Below are 22,928 nucleotides of genomic sequence, written 5' to 3'. Positions count from 1 at the left end.
CTAGGTCCCTTATATTCTTCTTCCTCCTCTTTATTTAGTTTTTCCATTTTTCGTTTCTGTCATCATGTCCAACACAGAAAACATTGATCCTCCTTTTCACACTCCCCCATCCACTCCTATTCCACTACCGTTTGGCACTGTCCAAACTATAAAAACAACTGATCCTCGTTCTCCTTTCTACCTCTCTTCTGCTGATAGCCCAGGTGTTCTTCTCATCAACATCCTACTAAAGGGTGAATCTAATTATGAGACATGGAGCAGGTCTATGAAAAATTCCCTGGATGCCAAAAATAAACTCGGTTTCGTGATGGGGACTATTGAAGCTCCAACCGAAGCTGCATCAGATGAAGCCCATGCTTGGCGTATGTGCAATTCCATGATCTCAGGATGGATTCACAATACGATTGATCCCCAACTTCGTCCCTTTATCAAATATTTTTCTACTGCCAAGCAACTATGGGATGATCTCAAAGAAAGGTATGCTGTTGCCAACATCCCTCGTATTTACCAATTAAAAAGTCAGCTTCCTTCCATCAGACAGCAAGGCTCTTCTATCAGTAACTATTATATCCGTCTTCGAGCCATATGGGATGAACTCGAGGAACATTATACATCTGACCCCTGCCCAAACGGTACACATTGTCCAGCTACCAAACTTCTCAATACCATTGTGACCAATGATCAAACCTATCAGTTTCTCATGGGCCTTGATGAAGCCACTTTTGGTATCATCCGTTCTCAAATTCTAAACACAAATCCTATGCCCAATCTCAACCGAATTTACTCTATGGTAACTCAAGAGGAAACACACAAATCTATTATCCGAGCCTCACCTGACCGAGTGGATGCTGTAGGATATGCTCTCCAAACTAAGCCACTGCCTTCTCAACCAGCAAGGGCAGCTCTTCCAACCCGTGTTTGCACCCATTGTGGCAAAGCCAACCATGACATCTCCAAATGTTTTTTTCTTCATGGTTTTCCTCCCAAATCTTCCAACAAGGATCGCTTTCGAAACCGCACTCATTCAGCAGCAGCTCATGCTGCATTACTGCCAGGAATTCTGCCAACCCCCTCAAGTGCACATGCTGCGACGTCTCCAGCTCCTTTGACTCCCGATGTTGTGTAGAAACTTTTATCTCTTATTGACAAACCTGATCCTCAAAACTTAACTGGTAATACTTCTCTATCTTCTTGGTTAATTGATAGCGGAGCTTCTCAACATATGACAGGTAACCAAACATTGCTTCATGATCTCCATCCCATCGCTCCATCACCGGTTGGTTTACCAGATGGGTCGACTACTGTTGCACTTCAAGAAGGCACTGTTTTTCTTTCTCCCGAAATAACATTAACAAACGTTCTTCTTGTTCCTAACCTCACTTGCAATTTACTTTCTGTATCCCATTTATTAAAATCTTCTCAAGCTACTATCACCTTCAATGCTTCTACTTGTTTCTTGCAGGACCCCATTCAGAAGACGCTGATTGGATTGGGTAGCTTGGTTAATGGTGTATATGTGTTTCACCCGCCTAAACGTCAAGCTTTCACAACTCATGTTGATCCGGCTTTGTGGCACAAACGTCTGGGTCATCCATCTTATGATGTTCTTACTTTTCTTCCTTGTAATTTCTCAAGTATTAGCAAGAATAAGGTTGCTATTTGTGATGTATGTTCACGAGCAAAAATGACTCGTTGCCCATTTCCTTTAAGCAGTAATAAATCAACTGATTGTTTTCAACTGGTTCATTGTGATATATGGGGTCCGTATAGCATGTCCACAGTCACTGGTGCCCATTATTTTGTTACATTGGTTGATGATTTTAGTAGAACTACATGGGTTTACCTTATGGCTGAGAAATCTGAAACCAAAACTATACTCACTCGATTTTTCGCAATGGTAACAACACAATTTGGCAAGACGGTCCAAGTGTTTAGAACTGATAACGGCACTGAATTCCTGTCTCATTCCATGCGCAATCTATACTCCACACTTGGTATTATTCATCAAACATCATGCATTGACACTCCTCAACAAAATGGACGTGTGGAACGAAAGCATCACACCATTCTTAATGTGGCTCGTGCGCTTCGCTTCCAAGCAAATTTACCTATACAATTTTGGGGTGAATGCATTCTTACTGCTGCGCATCTCCTTAACAGAACTCCAACAAAAATTCTTCAGGGACGTACACCTTATGAACTACTTCATGAACGTCCACCATCCTATGAGCACCTACGTACGTTTGGTTGTTTATGCTATGCCTCTATTCGTCCTAAACCCACAGATAAATTTGCTGCAAGATCCTTAAGGTGTGTTATGCTTGGTTATCCTTATGGAAAGAAAGGTTGGAGATTAATGTGTCTTGCTACGAATCGCATTTTTGTATCCCGTGATGTTTCCTTTCAGGAATCCATTTTTCCCTTTGATACAGACTCCTCACCACGTCCAACAATTCCTCATCCTGTCATACAACTTCCACCTGTTCTCCTACCCACCGCAGCAAACACAGCCTTCCCAGAAAATACAGAAGCTTCTTCCCTTCCTCCATCATCTCCTATTCCACCAATCCAACCAACACTCTCCTCCAACGACAGGGGGAGTTCTGACTCTCCTCAACCCTCAACTGCAGACTCCAGCCTACCCCACCAACTTACGGTCACCAATGATGACATCCAACACACAACTTCACCTGTAGATTCTAGTTCACCTCTTATCATTGCCGACGGTGACTTACAGCAACCTGCCAACCAGCGTCCTCCTCGAAGTCGTCGTCGTCCAAAGTATCTGGATGATTATCAATGCAATCATATTCAAACACATATACATCATTCCAAGTCAACTACTCCTTCAGCTTCTTCTGGTGTAAGGTACCCTATTCAAAATTTTCTTTCTTATTCACCTTTTACTTCCAAACATCTTAATTTCTTAGCAGCCTTGTCTACGGATATTGAACCCTCCTCCTATAAACAAGCCGTCACGGATCCGCGATGGTGTAAAGCAATGCAAGATGAAATTCAGGCACTTCGAGATAATAATACATGGTCCCTTACTTCTCTGCCTTCCGGAAAACATGCTATTCCCTGTAAATGGATTTACCGGATAAAACATAAATCCGATGGCACAGTTGAACGGTTCAAAGCTCGCCTTGTGGTTGCTGGCAATCATCAGGTAGATGGTGAAGATTTTACTGAAACTTTTGCACCTGTTACCAAAATGGTAAGTGTCTGTACCTTCCTTTCAGTCGCAGTTGCAAAGAATTGGGACATACATCAACTAGACGTTAATAATGCTTTCCTGCATGGTGATCTCCATGATGAAGTCTACATGCGTCTTCCACAAGGTTTCCATGCTACTTCTCCACATCAAGTCTGCCACCTCCGTAAATCTCTCTATGGTTTACGCCAGTCTCCACGGAACTGGTTTGCCAAGCTGTCCGCGTCCCTCATCAACTATGGTTCTTTCTGTTCGGTTTGTTAGCTCGAGTTGTTAGCAATAGTTTAAATTTGTATTTAGTTTTAGAAGTAGTTCAGATTTTCTAGCTTATCTAGCCTTTGGTTGTTAAGCGTTACAGCTTTAGGTTTGTTGTTTCTGATGTATTTAAAGCCTTGTACATGATGAATACAAACAAGGAAAACAGCAACTTGATATACGATATGCTTCAGCTTTATTCCGCGTAAAGTTCTAATAAAAATAATTTATCAATATAACGCAACACAAATTGTGTATATTGTTTATGCACTTTGCACAACTAACAGGGGTTCGTAACAGATGCGAGGGTTATAGCCGTTTTTCTCAAATTTTATTGTCTTACTCAATGTACTTATTAATTAATATTATAAATAATAATTGTTATATAATAATTAAAATCATAAATAATGTAATTATGATTATTTTTTTAATATTTAATTTTTTAATCAAATTATTATTATTACGGTAAATAATTTTTAAGTGCTATTTTTGGAATTTTCACAAATATAAAATAATTATTTTATTTTCATCAACAAAAATATAATAATAATAATATTATTATTATTATTTTGTTTTTCAGGGAAAGAATTCACATATTGCTAAACGTCTATGTCAGGTTCATTTAAAAAATTATCAAATTAATTTTATTTTACTGATATAATGTTATTTCATGAATTCTGTAATCATTCGAAATTATCGTGTTATAGTTTAGGTGGTTTATCTGTTTTTGATTTTATTGCTTGTTGCTTTGTCTGATTTAATAATACTGCGTATCCTAGTGAGTTTTACAGAGCCCCGATAGAAAAATATTGAAAGGAAAAAATACTTTGAAGATGAACCTGTCTTCTTTCGTTTCTCGACGGTGAAGTAAGACTAAGCTCATGAGCTTATTATCCTAGATCGGAACAAGTTGATAAATATTTGTATACGATCCTAATCGTCCGTTGTATCACTTTAAATATAAATGTTAATTAGTATCATAAATAATAATAATTATTTAATAATTAATACAATAAATCATTCTCAAATACTATTTTTGATATTCTTATAAATTTAAAAGCATTATTTCTTATATATTATTTTGTATAATCATTGATTTTAATAAATATTTTACAAAATTCGAGAAATAATAATAGAAAAAATATACTCTTATATTGTTGGAGAGTATTTTTCTCTCTACACATACATCAATTTTTGTGTTATTTTTTTTTATATAAGTGGATGAGTCCCACACATGATTGCGTCTATAAAATAAACGAATTTATATTCTATTGCATGAAATTAATAAAGCTCATAGTAATAAGTAATAACTATGAAATGTTTCCTAATTGTTACAAAATATATGAAATAGCACGAGATCGATAAATTGATATAAAAAAAGACATTAATTTGAAAGTTTTTTTTTTGCAAATGACCTTAATAATTTAACCAATGTTTGAATCTCTTCGCCAAAATAATTTTTTTTATCAAATAGTAATTATAATAATAAGTTTAACCGCTTCTAAATTTGTAAATGTTCCTAAAATCACATCTAAGAATTATTTATTGTGTTAATTATTATTTTATTAAATGAATTTAAAACTAATTATCAAAATAATAATAATTGCATTATTTATAATACTAATTAATATTTATATGAGGTGACATAATACATATGTGAAAGGTAGTGAAACTTTTATCTATGTATAAAATATAAAATTATTTTCTATAATACGAAGAATATTAATATGAGAGATATTGTTAGGGTTGTGGGGCCAAAGTGCCAAACAATATTTTCTGTGCCTGTGCGCTATTGTACAAAACTAACCGCCTGATATTGGCCATATTAATAAAGTTGTGCATAAATGCTAAAATACTATAACATAGCAAAAATTTAACTTCTATAAAACAGTCAAATTAATTAAAGATTTTTTTTTTCAATTGTAAAACGAAAATATTGGCTACGAACCTCAAAATGTGACATAGAAGATAAAAATTTAGGCAGATCTTATAACAAAATTTGGAGCCACGCTTTTTTCACAGTATTTGGTTAGAGTGTACCAACCTTAACGTAAGAACATGGACGAATAATCTTCGTCTCATTCTTAAAGTTAGAACCCGTTTGTATTAATTTTTCGTTCTGACACCTCAGCCTTTAATTTTGAAACGACATTTCTTTGGTGAAATTGAATCTTCCTTCTGCTGAAAACGTAGTTGCAGCGAGATGAATCTTATGAATTGACATTTCTGATTACAGCAGAGATGAATCTTATGAATTGACATTTCTGATTGAAAATGTAAAATAGCAAAAGTAATATGTTATCAAAAAAAAAAAAAAAAATAGCAAAAGTAATATTCAATGAAGCCTCAAAGGCTTATATACAGAACTCTTAAGCTAAGTAACTAAACTAAGAGGTCGTTTGTTTCAACTTTAAAAAAAAGTAATTTTTATCACTTCCTTATTTTAAAAGTAATTTTTACAAAAGTTAAAGCTATTTATATTTTTATAAAATAATTTAGTTTTTGAAAAAAATATTTGGTTTTTGACTTCTGCTTTTCTTAGAAGTTAAATTTTTTAGCTTATGAAAAAAGTAAGTTTTTGACTTTTTTTGTGACTTCTCCTTTTTTTAAAAGCAGACATCCAAACGAACTAAAAACGAGAAGTGCTTTTTTTCTTGAAAAAAAGCAGCTTTTGAAGAAAAAAAAGTTCATCCAAACGGGCCCTAAGTAACTGAGCTACTAAAAGTAATAACAGAAAGCTAACTACTAACTAAAAGTTAACTAAATCCTAGTTAGTTACAATTAATACAGTTGGCACATAACTTAAACAACTAAATAAAGTCACTTGCTCTCCACCATATTTGTATCTGCATTCTTCACTGCATCTGCATAATTGGTGGATGTTATTACCCCCCACAAGCTGGACAATGAAGATCAACAAGGCCTAAGCGGTAGATGAGCAGGGAGAATGAAGAAGGATGAAGTGCTTTGGTGAAGCTATCAGCCAACTGCATGGAAGAGGAAATAGAAAAGAGATGAAGAAGTCCAGCTTGGATTTTCTCACGTGTGATGTGGCAATCAAGCTCAATATGTTTTGAGCGTTCATTGAAGGAAGGATTATGTGCCAAATAAATGGCAGATTGGTTGTCACAATAAACCGATGCAGGGCGAGGAAAAGGGATGCCAAAATCGTGAAGTAAGAATCACAGCCATTGAATCTCACAAGTGAGAGCTGCAAGAGCGCGATACTCAGCCTCAAAGGATGACCTGGATATTGTCGTCTGCTTCTTGGACTTCCATGAAAGTAGTGAAGGACCAAGAAATGTGCAGAACCCTGTAATGGACCGACGAGTATCTGGGCAACAAGCCCAATCTGAGTCAGCAAAACCAGTTAGAGTGAGGTCATTTGTGGCAGAAAAGAAGAGGCCCTTAGCTGGTGCACCCTTAAGGTATTTGAGGACCTGTGTGGCAGCATTGAAATGGGCATCAGTGGGACATGAGATAAATTGGCTTAGCTGTTGAACCGCGAAGGCAATATCTGGGCGAGTGGTGGTAAGGTATAAAAGTCTCCCAACCAATCTTCGATAGGGACCTGTATCTGACAGCTTCGACCTAAGGTCTCGAGAAAGCTTTGTGGAAGGGTCCAATGGAGTAGAAACAGGCTTGGTGGCAAGGAGTCCACTATCAGAAAGCAACTTAAGTGTATACTTTCGTTGATTAACAACAATTCCTTGTTTAGAGCGGGCACTTTTTAAACCAAGGAAAAACGTAATGTGCCCAGATCTTTAATCTTGAATTCAGCATCAAGAAATTTCTTAACACGTTGGATTTCTGAGAAATTGTCTCCTGCTAAGACAATGTCATCAACGTAGATCAATAAAGCAGTGAAGCTATCATTCTTCTGTAAAATAAAAAGAGTATGATCTGCAGATGATTGGGCATATCCCAAAGAGAGAAGAGCTGTGGTCAATCGAGAATACCACTGCCTACTAGCTTGTTTAAGGCCATAGAGAGATTTTTGCAATTTACAGACTTTGTGAGAACCAGAGACTCGAAGTTCTTGAGGCACATCCATATACACCTCTTCATTCAAATCACCGTGAAGAAACGCATTATTTACATCCAATTGCTCCAAAAACCAGTTTTTGGCTGCTGCAATGGCAAGTAACATGCGCACGGTTGTCATCTTGGCTACTGAACTAAAGGTGTCAAAATAGTCCACTCCCTCCATTTGTGTATAGCCCTTAGCCACAAGTCGGGCTTTATACCTCTCAATTGAGCCATCTGCATGAAATTTGATCTTGTATACCCATCTGCACCCTATAGTGCGTTTCCCTGTGGTAAGTCAACCAGAACCCATGTATTGTTCTATTCAAGAGCATTGATTTCCTTCTTCATGGCATCTTGCCAACAGTCAAACTTTGCTGCTTGTGTGTAAGACTGAGGCTCACTATGTGATGTTATGTTTAAACAGAAACATTTGTATGAAGGAGCACATTTGTTATAGCATACAACATCAGAAATTGGATAATCAACAGAAGAGATAGGAATATTACCTGAGCAAGACTGATTTGGTATTGCTGCGGTAGAAAGACTACAATGATAATCTCTTAAGTAATTTGGTTGTTGATGTAAGCGGGTGGAACGTCTTCGTGGGGCATAAGGGTTGATAGGGATTGGTATATCAGGTTCAGGAATTGTGGGAACTACATTAGGTAGTGTGATATCAATAGGAAGCGGATGATAACAGATTTCTGTATGAGGGATAGGAATGGTGGCTTTGGTGGGAATGGTGTTTAAGATTTTGCTATCCACAAAGGGAAAACAATGCTCAAAGAAAATTTATTTCTAGAAATAAAAATGGAACGTGATATTGAATCAAGCAGAACATATCCCTTGATCCTATCTGTATATCCGAGAAATACTGCTTTTCTGGCCCTTGGGGAGAATTTGGTGCGACCAAACACATTTGTTGATGTATAACACAAGCAACCGAAGACCTTGAGGCTTGTGAGAGATCCTGGTTGTTGGTTTAGCAACATATGTGGACTGTTATTCTTCAGTAATGGAGTTACTAAGCGATTGATTAAGAAAGCTGCATGCATTACAGCATAGGACCAGTATACCAGTGGAAATTTACTGTGGAAAATGAGAGCTCTTGCAACGTTTAACAAATGCTGATGTTTTCTTTCTACAGTACCATTCTGCTCAGGTGTCTCAACATAGCTTTTCTGATGCAGAATCCCTTTTGATTTATAGAATCCTTCCATTAGAAACTCAGATCCATTATCACTTCTGATAGTTTTAATAGAAGTATTGAATTGGTTTTCCATTAGCTTAATAAAGCTTTGAAGATTCTCTCGGGTTTCATTCTTTGACTTCATGAGGAAAGTCCATGTGTATCTTATGAAATCATCTACTATTGTCAGGAAGTATTTGTGCCCATGTATGGAAGGCATTGCATATGGCCCCCAAATGTCTACATGTATCATTTCAAAGGGCCTTTCTGTTTTGGTATTGCTTATTGGAAAACATAAACGCTTCTGTTTAGCATATTGACATGCATCACAAGGTGCAGTATGGACATTGGGAATAAAAGGAAATTGTATTGACATTTCTTTCAAAATAATATGAGATATATGTCCTAGTCTAAGATGCCAAAGTAAGGAAGCATCAGTAGCACTAGGTACATTATTGTTGGCTAAAGGGTATTGAGGTATACAAGTGTTTACAGTGGAATTGGTAATTTTGCCATATGGCTTATTCTGGAAAATTAAATGCTGGGGGGAGATCTTCATCATGTATAGTCCATCCACAGCCTCAGCTAAACCAATCATTGCTCTGGTATGCTTCTGTTTGATACAACAAAAAGAGTCATGAAAAATGAGGTAGCATGGAACAGTTTTGGTTAGTTTTGTAACAGAAATCAGATTTACTCGAAAGGTAGGAACATAAAGAACATTAATCAAAATCAGATGAGGGGAAAGATATACTGTTCCTGCAAATGATGCTATGCTTTCTGAGCCATCAGATAGAGAAATAGAAATTGGTGAAATTCTATGAAGATTGGTGAAAATTGATTGAACATGACATATGTGATCTGTGGCTCCAGTATCAAGGAGCCACTGAATTGGTTGATTACCTGGCTTATTAGAAGTATCAGCATTCAAAGAAGATGTTTGAACATGGTTTGATGAAGGCATCACTGCATCTGAGTTGACCTGTGATGAATGCAGTGCATTTAATAAAGTCTCATATTGTTCATGAGACATGGAAACTGCTGAATCTTGAACAATTCTTGGATCTGGCATGAACTCATCAGAATCCAAAGCAACATGATTTGCCATATTTCTTGGCTTAAAACCTGGAGGAAATCCATGCTTTCGATAGCATGTATCTATTGTATGATTGTGCCTCCCACAGAAAGTACATATTTTACCATTTCCTCGTCCTTGACTATAGGTTCCACGACCTTTTATTGCTTGGCCATAATTTCCACGTCCTCTTCCTCTATCAGAGTTGGTGGAAAATACCTTTGGTTCAACAATGGCATCGAAATGCCCTTTTGTAAGCATCTGTCTTTCTTGTTGAACCACCATGGAAAAGACTCGATTAATATTTGGCAATGGATCTAACAGCATGATCTGTGATCGAACATGACAGTACTGATCATTCAAGCCTTTCAAGAACCTTATGACATGATCTCTTTCTCTGTATCTCTGCATCTGTTGATATCCACCACATGCACACCGATTAAAACAACTGCATATAGGTAGTGGCTTCAAGTTATCTAATTCATCCCATATAGTCTTCAGATCAGTAAAGAAATCAGTGATTGTTCTTTCTCCTTGTTGCATTTTATAAATTTCTTCTTGCAGATCCGAAACTCGAAATATGTCAGATTGCGAGAATCGATCATTAAGATCTATCCAAGCATCACGAGCCTTTTCTATCCACAGTATAGATTTTGCAATGGACTCGTTAATTGAACGGTGAATCCATGCAAGAACAATGGTATTACATCCTCGCCATGCATTAAACGAAGGATCCTCAGCAGGTGGAGGTTCGATGCTTCCATCTATGAAGCCTAGCTTATTCTTTGAAAGAAGCGCCATAGTCATGGCCCTTGTCCAGCTGTGATAGTTCTTTCCATCAAGAACCGGATTAACCAACACCAATGCTGGACTTTCATTAGGATGAAGAAAGAAAGCATTTGCTGGATTTGTAAGGAAATCTGGAAGAGCACCTTGATGTGCCATTTTTCAAGAACTCGAAATTTACAGCGGAAGAATGGTGAGTACCAGAGCTCAAAGCTCTGATACCATCTTATGAATTGACATTTCTGATTGAAAATGTAAAATAGCAAAAGTAATATTCAATGAAGCCTCAAAGGCTTATATACAGAACTCTTAAGCTAAGTAACTAAACTAAGTAACTGAGCTACTAAAAGTAATAACAGAAAGCTAACTACTAACTAAAAGCTAACTAAATCCTAGTTAGTTACAATTAGGACAGCTGGCACATAACTTAAACAACTAAATAAAGTCACGTGCTCTCCACCACATTTGCATCTGCATTCTTCACTGCATCTGCATAATTGGTGGATGTTATTAATGAAGCTTAATAAAGAAACGTTTGATGCGAATCATGTTAATTCTCTGGAACTCGTGAATCTTACCTTTTTGATGGAAGGTAATCGTGAAAATTCTGCCTTAATGTAAGTTGGCACTTTTTTGCTAAGGTAAATTGATAAATTTTGTTGGCAAGGGATGTTGACAATTATGTTTATCTTACTTATGTTTATCCACACCCGATGATCATGAAAATAGAGAGGCGAATTTAACATTTATCATTCTGGGGAGTGACAAATTGATCAGAACAACCATTACACTTTCTTCTTCTTATATTATTTTCCGCTTCGAAAACAATATACTAGTACTATTTAGGATATCAGTAGCAATGGAAAAAGCAAAGATAGTAAACTTTCATTGAATAGTGCTATGATAAATTGATAATAACATCGGCAAAAAAAACTTCAGGTCTCTGCAGCCCAACCTTGGATTGTATTGCACAATCTCAAAGTGTTGGATTATTTCAACGCCCTTGCATTCTTCTAAATCCAAAAGATACCAAGGGAAATATATTGAAATGTCTATTATCTATTCTCTCTTCTTTATCTATCTTCAAAAAGGACATCGTGTCACTCAAACAGTGTAGTGCTGCTGAATTGTTTCAATGTCAAGTCCCTTGAGTTTCACAACAGACTCGACATGCCCCTTCAGTGTGTGAAGCTCCCTTAACCTGTAAACCAAATGGACCACAATGGATTTGTGTTCAGCTTTAAATAAGAAAAGATAAAAATAAATAAAGAGTTTTATATTTCTCATGTTACACCAGACGAGCCTTCTTATGCCATAGAGAAAAAAGTCACGTGTGACTCATATGTTAGAAAAAGTTACGTGTGAAATTCATGTTAACACGAAAACCAAAAAGTGTGTAACAAAATTTCTTTTCTTATATTACATGAGAAATATAAAACCCATAAATAAAAATGCATATGAGCATTTCATTGGACATTACCTTGCAACTTCAGCACGTTTCCTAGCCTGTTCTGCAAGTTCAGACAAGTCCCTGTAGTTATTATTTTCATTCAAGATTTGGTCTGTTTCAGGAGGATTGAGGCCATGTAGTGTGCGTTGAGCTGCAGCCCATTGTGCTTCTCTCTCTCCCCTTCCATAATCCTTCTTTGATGTGAAAGCAGTCTTCATCACAGCATAGAAAAACATGGTCAGAGAGATACACATATTTGAAGCATTTTATATGGTTCCATTTAGTATACAACATATTGAGATTGAGATGTTACCCTATTCTCAGTAATATTATTCCACGCCTTGCCACTCAATGCATATCGGATGATGAATTTAAGGATATCCAAGGGAATGTAGAAAACAATGCTGTAGAGCCAAATGACACCAGCCCAACCCCATCCAATTCCTTTCATTTTTGCAAAGCCCCAGTCTCCATACACAGCTATGATTGTGGCAATCTAAGAATTTTTTCATAAAAACAAATACCAACCCTTATTAATATTTTTGTAGGCAATACAAAACAATATCAGCAAAAAAACAAACCCATTTTATGACAACTCACCAGCTGTGCTATCAGAAAGGCAACAACAAGAAGGACTCCAGGACGTTCAATGTAAGACCAGCTCCTTGACCGAGTAACAAAGATGAGAGCTTGACTTACAATACTCACTTGAAGGTAAACAGCTGCTGTCAGTTCATGGTGACTGTCCCTGATAGATCTCACGCCAAATTTGTCCTGCCAATATTTTCATATATATAGGTTAAGCCTAATGAAATCAATTTTGCAAAAAATTTTATATATTTTTTTGAAGGGAAAGGTTATGTTTAAAAAGTTTTTGTTTATCAACTCTTACAAACTCAACTATATAGTCCGGAGAGTACAAATATTTATGTGTATTCTCTGGAGCACATAATTGAGTTTGTAAACAAAAAAGTTTGTAAATTTAAGAGTAAAATATCTCTTGGGTCCTCAACAAATATTACGGGGCTCAATTTAACTCTCTTAGAAAAAAAAAGTCCTCGTTTAAAAATTCAAAATAGACCTATGTTAGTCCTTTTGAAGGAATAATCGTAGGACTTCTCAGAATTTTAAAGGGATCACAAATAGACTTTTTTTGTAAGGGATTAAAATGGGCGCGTACTTTACTCTAAATTTAACCTGCCCCTTTTTTGAATCTCTTTATCTTACCGTGAAGAAGTCAGATGCATGAGCAGCCCAGAAGAAGACTACAGTCATAACAGCTAGGTATGCACCAAGCACTATGCCTGTGGCAAAAATCTCTCTCAGCTTCCATGAATCTGGCATAGGAGATGGCTTCACCCTATCCTTGGAAATGGTCATGATAGTCCCATCATTAAGTATGGCAATGATCAAAACCATAAAAGGAGAGAAATCAAATTTCCAGATGAGAGCAAGAAGCATAAAGCCCAACACAATTCGGATTGTTATAGAAACAGCATATATTGTGTAGTTCTTCATTCTCTGAAAAATGGCTCTGCTTGTCATGACTGCAGTCACAATGACACTCAAACCTGGCTCCGTGAGGACTATATCAGATGCACCTCGAGCTGCATCGGTTGCATCAGCCACTGCAATTCCAATATCTGCTCTTTTAAGTGCAGGAGCATCATTCACACCATCTCCAGTCATCCCACATATGTGTTTCCTGTCCTGAAGTCTTTTCACAATCTCATATTTATGTTCTGGATTTGACATGATTCAAAAATCATTTTAATCAATGAACTCAAGTCTTGTTTATCATCTAAAATCAACTTGATAAACAGTAAAGCTAGTAAAATTATTTACCTGGGAAGACTCCAGCAAAGCCATCAGCTTTCTCAATAAGTTCATCAACTGGAAGGCCAGCAATAGACTCATCTTTGTGCTCTCCAAGGAGTGAGGATGAAGGGTACATGTTACTTCCCATACCAAGCCTGCGACCAGTTTCCTTCCCAATAGCTAGTTGATCACCAGTAATCATCTTAACGTTCACTCCTAAATGGAGAGCACGACGAATAGTCTCTGCACTGTCATGCCTTGGTGGGTCAAAGAGAGGCAACAGACCCACAAATTGCCATGGTCCTCCTGCACTCTCCTTGTTCTTTTCTGGTACTTCCTACAAGTATACACAATTCATGACTTAAAAACATATATATACTATTAAAAAGGCTTTACCCAAAAGCTTATAAGCTTAAGCTTTTGGATTGAATTAGTTTTTTTACATGGGATCAGAGTTTCAATGATCACAAGATGACGAGTTCGATCCTCACCACCTTCATTTTCTAGTGGAATTAAACCTATAAAAAGACCCTCACTCAAAAGATTAACCTTATAGGTTGAATTAGTTCTTTACGTGATGAGACAGGTACAATTCAAACAACCACAACTCACTTGTTTTCCAACAGCAAGGGAACGAAGACCACGATCAGCAAATTTATCTATAATGGAATGAGCTTTCTTCTTCACATCTTCACGAAGATTGCAAAGTTCGATAATCTGGCAGCATATTCAATATGAGTTTACACTGTACAAGGAAACAAGAGACATGCACTAAAAAGATGTATCTACCTGCTCTGGTGCTCCTTTGCTTACTCGGTGCCAATTTCCCTCAGTGTCTATGTATGTTATTGCTGTACGTTTGTCCACTGGATTAAAGGGAAGGAAATGCACCTCTGTAATTCCATCTCTAGCCTGTAGAAACCAGGAGAAGTTTGTCAAAGCAGTTATAATCTATAAAAAAACCTAAGGTCATGATAGTTTAAAGTTTCATATGCTTGTTCAGAGAACCACCCTAGAAGATTTCTGAAAGCTAAAAACCCTTCACTAGGCCAGTTAGAAGACCTTATGAATGTATATACTTTTTTTCTTTGTTCAAAGATTTTATCTCATGTAGAGTCTTGCTTTTAAAGGGGCGAACCGGAGCAGTGGTAAAACTATTCTTTCATGACTGAAAGGTCATGAGTTCGAATCTAGGAAACAGCCTCTTTGCAATTATGCAAGAATAAGGCTGCGTACAAGAATTTCTTCGACCCCACACTCGCTAGTCGAAGGGGTTTTTTAGAATCTTGCTTTTACTTGTATAATAAGCAGGCAACTATACGAACCTCCTTTGGATCACCCAACATTCCAACAATGCAAGCATCAATAGCATCTTGGTTCTCTACCCTAGAGGCCCTAGCTCCAAGCAAAATTACTTGATCCTTGTCAGTATCTTTTGAAAAAACCTGCAATGAGGACAAATCGCTTCCATGATTAGTAAATCTGATACTAAATCATAGAATTTATTAATTGAACATCAAATTGACATTCCAAAATCATACATAAATAACCAGTTAAAATAGTGATTTTTCTGTCATGTGCTTACCTCAACCAAACTCTTGTCTACAGTAAGCTTGTTCAGTGTTAGAGTGCCAGTCTTGTCACTGCACAAAACATCCATCCCAGCCATCTCCTCAATGGCTGTCATCCTCTTGGTGATAGCACCTTGCTCGGACAACCTATGGGAACCAATAGCCATTGTCACTGACAACACTGTTGGCATGGCAATAGGAATCCCTCCAATGAGAAGCACCAAGAGATTGTCAATGCCATTCCTATACTTGCGGTGCTGAATCGGGTACATGACAACAAGCTCTATGATCATGCCCACAGCAATTGAACAAATGCAGAAGTTACCAATGGCTGTCAACACCTGATCATAACCATCAAAATGCTATCAGTAAAGTTGGAAACAAAGAAAAGGCAAAAAAACAAAAATGATACTTGCCCATGCTACTATAGCATCATCTTTATGAGCAGGGAAAAATGAGTATCCTTTCAAAGGACACAAACTCATGTCCTTTTAGCAGTTTTTAACTATGTATTCCCGAAAATGCATAGTTAAAACTGCTAGAAGGATAACATTCACTGAATCCATACAAGTAACCACAACAATGCATGATATTTTTCAGGAGACATATGTAACTCAATGGACAAAATGAGCATACATTAGGAGCAAAACAAGCATGGGAAGCAAGCTTAGATTACCCTTCCCTGTTAATGCTAAAATTTCTTAACTTTTTCAATATAGAGGAGCAAGGGATATTAGTACCTTTTGGAAATGACCAACTTGGTTAGTGCTGTCCACCAAGTGTGCAGCCTTACCGAAGAAGGTGTGTACCCCAGTAGCGATTACAACAGCCTCAATCTCTCCTTGTTTTACTGTTGAGCCAGAGAAGACTTCATCACCAGGGTTCTTAGTAACAGGCAAAGACTCACCAGTGAGTGCAGATTGATCGATCTTCAGGGGATCTCCATCTAAGAGACGTGCATCAGCTGGGACGATGTCTCCTAATTTGATGCTGATTATGTCTCCTGGTACCAATATAGCAGCCTCCTGCTCGGTCCACCTTCCATCTCTCAGAACCTGCCAACCACATTTCAATTAGAACAAATGCATGTAAAACATTAAACATGTATCATCTGTTACAATTATTAATAATCTAATGTGTCTTGTGAGCTAGCTAATAAAAACATGTTCCAATTATTCCGATCAGTTCATCATTTCGTGATTAGTCCGATTCGGGACAGATCCGGGATTGAGGCTTTAAACCCCTCCTAAAAGGAGAATCGAACCTCCTTAGCGCCAACTGAGCTATCATTATTTGGTAGATGTATTATTTTCTATATAAGGGAAGCTAGCTAGCTAGCTAGAAACTCCTTGCCTACAGTGAAGTTTATATTATTATACCTTGGTTTTGGGAGCAAGACCTGCCATAAGTGCTGCAGCAGCATTGCCTGCATTGTTTTCTTCTATGAAACTGATGGTGGAGTTGATAACTAGCAACACTGTTATTCCTACAAAGTCCTGCCAATCTGGTGGCTGGCCCTGTTGTTTCAGAAGAGAATGAGACAAGAGAATGCCAAAATAAAAATAAAAACAAAAAAAAAGCAAAAAGCGTTATTTAGAAATATGAAGGACGTACTCCTCCATTTGCCAATGCAATTGCCATGATAGCAGCGATTTCCATGACCCATGAGAGAGGGTTCCACATAAAGCCCAAGAATTTGAGCACCTTGCTTTCCTGTTTGACATAATTAACGTTTTTGTACAAAAATCAGTAATTATTCAATGATGTTATGTTAATGTTATGAAGTGAGTTACTGAAATATATCAAGTCTAGAATAGTTTTGAATGAAATGAATGAATAGATGATTGCCTTCTTCTCTTCCAACTTGTTTTGCCCAAAAACTTGCAACCTCTTTTGGCCTTCCTCATTAGTGAGACCTTCCTTGGAACAGTTCAATTCTCGGAACACTTCATCAACGGGTATTCGCTCCTGCAAAGCAAGCACATTGCATTGTGATAACAAAAAATAAAATAAAAATATATGACAACACATAGAAAGAATAAAGAAAAAGAAACACAAAACTTACGAGATCCACGGTCTCCCTCTTGATATCTTCGAGGCCTCCCATGTTGTCGTTAATGATTAGTAGTTTTTCAGTTGAGATTGATGAAAGGGAGAGAAAGAGAAAAAGTTTCTTTCTTGTTTAAGAAAATAAGTGTCAGAGTACATCTCTATATATATTATAAAAGGAAAGGAACAAAAGAATGATCATTAGTTATTCTCTCACTTGAGTTATTGGTGCATGTGTGAGTCAGAGTTTCTCCTTTCAATTCTCTATCACCAAAGCCAGTCTAAAATCACTCATTCCCACTCATTCACTAACAAACCGGGCCTCTTCTCTTTACTTTCTTTCTGTTCTTTCCATTTTTTGGCTTTGACCCCGGTCATGTGCTTCCATGGGGTCTCGCACGTGGAAATTCATTACCTTTGAATATCTGATATATATACCCTAATATAATGCTCAACAATTGAAAAACAGAACGTGGCAATTCATATCATATGTATATGGGAAATATTTTTCTTACGTTGACGTAGATAAGTTATCTTATATTAGTGAAACAAAATAATAAGAGGGACTCACAAATAATTGAAGAAAGAAAAAATAAAAGTGAAACTCATCTTTGTTATGTGTGTGTAGAAGAATGAGTTATCTCATGTTAAATGAGATAAATATAACCGTATAATGATATCATGTAAGGCAAATTGGTCATTCTAATTTCTTTACAAGACCATATTACAAGGGTTAGTTGTACCCTTCCCCCATTGGAGCCAGAAAGTTAGTTTATTAGAAAATGCTATATAGTACGGATATGCTTCTTATTTAAACATCTGTTTTACAATTATTATATTTTAGTTCCCACTAATATCTTAAATAGGTTGAAGAGAAAGCTTTTCTTTAAACTATAAATATGTAATAATTATTTTTTACATCATGTTGATAGTCATGACAATGGCATGCTACAAAGCCATTGCATGTTTCTTGGGTTTCTATTTTTTTTTTATTGGATGAATTAAAGCTCCCCAGATATTGATTAGAAGCTCTTTTTTCTATATCTTTGCAAATTTTATAGAATTTGTTATTATTTTACGTGCTAATAATACATTTTAAGAGTATTGTACAATATATTTTAACGAAATTTAAAAATATCAATACGTTGACAATTTTCGTATTCCGAAAAAATCCTTTGACATTGATACCAAAAATTAAGGGGAGAGTAAATAGAGATCTCCTAAGTTTTGGCTTATTTACAAATGCCACCATAAATTTTAAAATTATCATAATTAATTTTTAATTATTAAATTACACTAATAGACCATTCCATTTATGAAATTAGAGTTCTCCATCTCTATAAAATCTTAACTTCTCTATAATTTATTTATCGCGTGACCAATTTTATCTATTTATTATTCCATTCAAATTATAAAATTTACAGTAAAATCTTTTTTGGGTCCCTAACAAAAAAAAATGATCCTCACTTTAGTCTCTTGAAAAAAATTAATTCTGAGATCTCTAAGCAATTCAAAGTGGACCCATTTACTTGAAATTGAAATTATGGTTCCTCACAAATTAAAAAAAGACTCACATTAATCCCTCAAAAGAACTAAAATGAATCCACTTTAAATTTTATAAGGACCGACTAATTTTTTTTTATAAGTGACTAAAGGTGGATATTTTTTTGTGACTCAAATGGATTAATATAACAAAATTGACCATCTACTAACGCAATCTTTCCTCGTCATCTAGACCCTATAAAGAACATCGCAATCATACAACCAGAAGCTCGTTTGGATAACTTGCGATAAAAAAACTCGAATGAGGATATCATAACCTTCAACGAAGAGAGAAGTGGGGGGATTCTTGTGATTTCCAAGTTTGGATTCTCTGTTAACTACTTTGATGTCTCTATTTTAGAATTCTCATGTCTCCTTAATTACATTTCTTTTTTTTTTTTATGTTGGGCTTGTCAGATGAGTTGTTCCAATCGCTTATTGCACGGTGTAGAGTCTGGCTCATGGCCTTGGCCCAAACACATAGGACTAACTCTCTGGCCCAATTGAAATTCGGTCTGTTTAAAGGGTATTTTTGTTTTCAGAAAACTTATTGCACTATTAGCTAAAAAGCCCTTTGTTCTCTACCAAAAATAAAATAAAAATAAACCCTTTGTATGCATGACCTATAAAGATTTTTTTTCTGGAACTCAAGTCCACATAACACAAAAATTTAATTCCAGGTGTATTTTGACTCCCAAAGCATGTGTTCGATCCTCCTCTGTATTATTTTTGGGAGGATTTAAACTCTTAATCTTAGATCCGTCTCAAACACGATTGCCTCCCGAGGATACTAGTGGTTTATTCACAAAAAAAAAAAAAAACTATAATAGTTTCGGATTTGCCCCATTTTTCCAATTCAGTTGGAGTTGTACCACTGAAATCATACATGGTGTTGGATCCAGTTGCTTGTCACTATGAGCTATGTAGTTTTAAGTAGAGATCCCCCTTTGACTGTCACTGTCATATAATTCAGGCCTAACCAATTCGAAGATCTATTGCTTAGCATCTTAATTAGCTTACACTGAAATATGAAATTCCTTTTATTTGGGGGAAGAGAAGAGGAGCGAGTAAAGGCGAAACACATCATGATAGAGATCATAATTCAACTACACCAAAATATGGTTTTCATAGTCATGTTATTAAGATTATCAAATTTGTGCTTTTAAATGGTTGTGGGAGACAAAATCAATTACCTAGCTCATAGATAAATAATCATTAAGCATGAGGTTAGAATAGTGAATTTATTGTCCCACCCACCTTTTCAAAGATTTAAACATACTAGCAGAAAATTTTATGATTATAACAGCCGTTGTTTTCACCCCATCAACATATTTCACATGCAAAAAGTGCTCAGCTCAAAGACACACAGAACAGTTAAACCATTTTAGTTTTCATTGGACAACAACCAACAGAATCACATTCAGGAGATCATAGATCAAAATATTTTAACTGCGTGTTTTTTATTTTTTTCCTCCTTAGTTGTTTTAATTTTGTAGCTCTTGATTTTAACCTTATTAGTTGATACTCTGGTACTTCATGGATATACACTTGACCAAAATTAGGTACAAGAGAATCTCATATGGCTAGAACATGTGCATCTTTTCGCAACGGATGATCACCACCTACAAAATTTGACACTATTTTGTCCGTAGTGTACTATTCCTCTGCTAGGAGAGCAATTCATATTATATATATGACTCCGTCATGATTGCAACTACAAGGGACATACTGGTCCGGAGAGTTGAAAACGAACATGGTTTTGATTGTAAGCATGGAGGACAACCTCCATGCTCATTATTAAAGTTGCTAGCTGAAGAATTGATTGTTTTTCCAAAGTGACATACAAAGGGGTAGCCATTTGTTTTGTTTTGTTTTTTATTTTCTTAAAAAGAAAAAAAAAAAACATAGGAAACGTGAAGACATATTGTATATTGATTCGTTTGCATCATGTGGACTTGAACTCTAGGCTATTTTATCACCACTAGAAATATTGTTCTCACAATTGACTGAGATTTTAATTGGATTCGCTTTTTCTGCTGTAGATAAATTATCTGTAATAAGCCTAATATGATATTGTTTTAGGACAGAAATCATGGTGTTTTTATAATTTTAATTTATTTCAGGATTATTATAGTCTTTATAATTATAATTATTTAATTTTTCAATCCCAAAACGACGTCGTTTTGAGAGTAAATGCAGATCATATATCTACAGTAACTGCAGAAATATTATTCTGATTTTAATTTTTTAAATATGAAAATAATGGTCAGAAAAAGAGTAAACCATGCGAGGCAATCCATCTTTTGAGATTGATGAGATTGATGAGATAATTGTTAGAGAATAATATAAATCATTAAAAAGACTGCCACTTAACGGTTTAGGTTTTTGGGTTAAATTTATTTTTTACATAGTATCAGAGTTTCCGTGACCAAATGATCACGAGTTTGATCCTCACCTTGTCTACCTTTCAAGCCCAGTAGCTCTCATATAAGAGGCATGTTAGAGAATAATTTTAAACCACTAAAAAGGTTTTCAATTAACCGCTTAAACTTTTGATTTAATTTGTTTCTTTATAATAATAGGGGATATTGTCTTGTAACTTCAATAGAATATTTTTAAGTTAATTATTATTATTATTATTATTGGCCTTCAAGAACCATATTGTGTTTACGGGTTGACATGTAACACAATATAAATTCGAAAATGAATTGATCTGAATGCGAATTTGTCATGTCATATTTGTGTCATGTTAGTGGGTCATGTCAAAAAATTTATCCCTAAAATTAAATATACACAGTTTTGGTCTAATTTATTGGAATTTTTATATTATTTTATTTTATTCATTTAGATTTTGAATAAAATAGTTTTTTTATTCTTTATATATTTGTTTTGAATTCTTAAATACGATTCGTGTATTTAGATTAACTTGTTTTGGGGAGATGATATATTTTTTATATCTTCTTGAAATAACTTTTGAAAAAGAAAAGTGATTATTTCTCCAAAAATAAGTTAAAATAAACATGTAAATATCTTAGAAGCTTTTGTATAAGTATTGGAGATGTTATGATCTGGTGGATCGAGATGTCCAATCAAAAATTGGTATGTTAATATAGGATCTGTTTGCCCTCTCTCAGGTATTTATAGGGGAGGTACCCTAGTGATCAGCGGATCATTGTGCACAATAATACAAACGACATAGTCAAGGCGTGGGGTGTGTGCACAGTGACAAGCTAAGAGAGAGGGTTTAGAGTGTGTACCTTATTGTCTTAACCCCTTATTTATAGATTAGTTATCTGGTATGAGTGGATTTTTGGGCCTCTTAAGAGTATTGGGGGTCCAATTATTGATCCATTGATGCCGTAGTAGGATTAGTATAATTAAGAAATATTTCCTTAATTCGCTCTTAGCCGCTAGCCTTGTTTGGGCCTTCTAGAATGTGAGCCTTTGTCAGGTCCATAATAGGAGATATATGAAGAAAGAGAAATAAAGTGATTTTATCTAAGCTCAAAATCTTGTACAATTAACTAAGTTTATGCAATGTTTTAAAATCCTGCCCCATCCCAGGGTCAATCCCACCGGGTCACTGACCCATTTTCTTTGAGGGTTGGGGTCAGCAGTTAGACCCTGCATGCACGTTGATCCCTTTGACCCCTGAAATCCCCCAGTTGAACCCATGACTCCAGGGTCAGAGGGGTCAAAGCGGGTTACTGCATTTTTATAAAATAAAAAAAATTACACACGAAAAGTTGTTTGCTGTGTAAAAATAAAATAAAACAAAACAAAAAGTTGCTGCTGCTTAGATTTAGAACTAGATCTGAAATCTGAATAATTCTTTTTCTTCTCTTCCGATCTTCTCTCCCAAACTCAAACCTAGTCTCCTTGATCACGTGATCTCCTCTGCTGTGCTGGTTCTTCTCTCCTTACCGTTGATTCGTCGAACCGCCACCTCT

General features: G+C 36.0%; 1 protein-coding gene across 2 annotated transcripts; it reads right to left on the bottom strand.

Moving 5' to 3' along the window:
- Positions 1–11,652: 11,652 nt before the first annotated feature.
- On the bottom strand, positions 11,653–16,808 carry LOC133286089 (ATPase 9, plasma membrane-type-like). Of its 2 annotated transcripts, none has more exons than XM_061483444.1 (12): positions 16,767–16,808; positions 16,128–16,442; positions 15,402–15,728; positions 15,142–15,261; positions 14,606–14,728; positions 14,425–14,533; positions 13,844–14,149; positions 13,226–13,740; positions 12,599–12,772; positions 12,312–12,494; positions 12,029–12,210; positions 11,653–11,749 (listed from the first exon to the last, which is right to left on the bottom strand). In XM_061483444.1, the coding sequence occupies exons 1-12, from the start codon at positions 16,791–16,793 to the stop codon at positions 11,653–11,655; spliced, it is 2,478 nt and encodes an 825-aa protein (XP_061339428.1). In that variant the 5' UTR covers positions 16,794–16,808. The 2 variants fall into 2 exon arrangements, with proteins under 2 accessions (XP_061339428.1, XP_061339422.1); XM_061483438.1 differs by having other exon boundaries at positions 13,844–14,153; positions 14,429–14,533.
- Between the last annotated feature and the right edge of the window lie 6,120 nt (positions 16,809–22,928).

Source organism: Gastrolobium bilobum, unplaced genomic scaffold (assembly GCF_033153095.1).
Source record: "Gastrolobium bilobum isolate Gb01-03AN ecotype WA unplaced genomic scaffold, APGP_CSIRO_Gbil_v1 utg38290, whole genome shotgun sequence".
Classification (NCBI taxonomy): Eukaryota; Viridiplantae; Streptophyta; class Magnoliopsida; order Fabales; family Fabaceae; genus Gastrolobium; species Gastrolobium bilobum.
The sequence above is the reverse complement of the archived record's forward strand: the minus strand, read 5'-3'. Positions and strand labels throughout refer to the sequence as shown.

What these genes read in the sequence shown, in the direction of transcription:
- LOC133286089 (XM_061483444.1), bottom strand. Translation starts at nt 16,793, where the DNA reads ATGGCAGGTCTTGCTCCCAAAACCAAG. An exon ending in CTTTGCTGGAGTCTTCCCAG is followed by an intron (nt 13,741 to 13,843) that starts GTAAATAATTTT and finishes TGTCAAATCCAG; the next exon opens with AACATAAATATGAGATTGTG. An exon ending in ATAATATTACTGAGAATAGG is followed by an intron (nt 12,211 to 12,311) that starts GTAACATCTCAA and finishes GCTGTGATGAAG; the next exon opens with ACTGCTTTCACATCAAAGAA.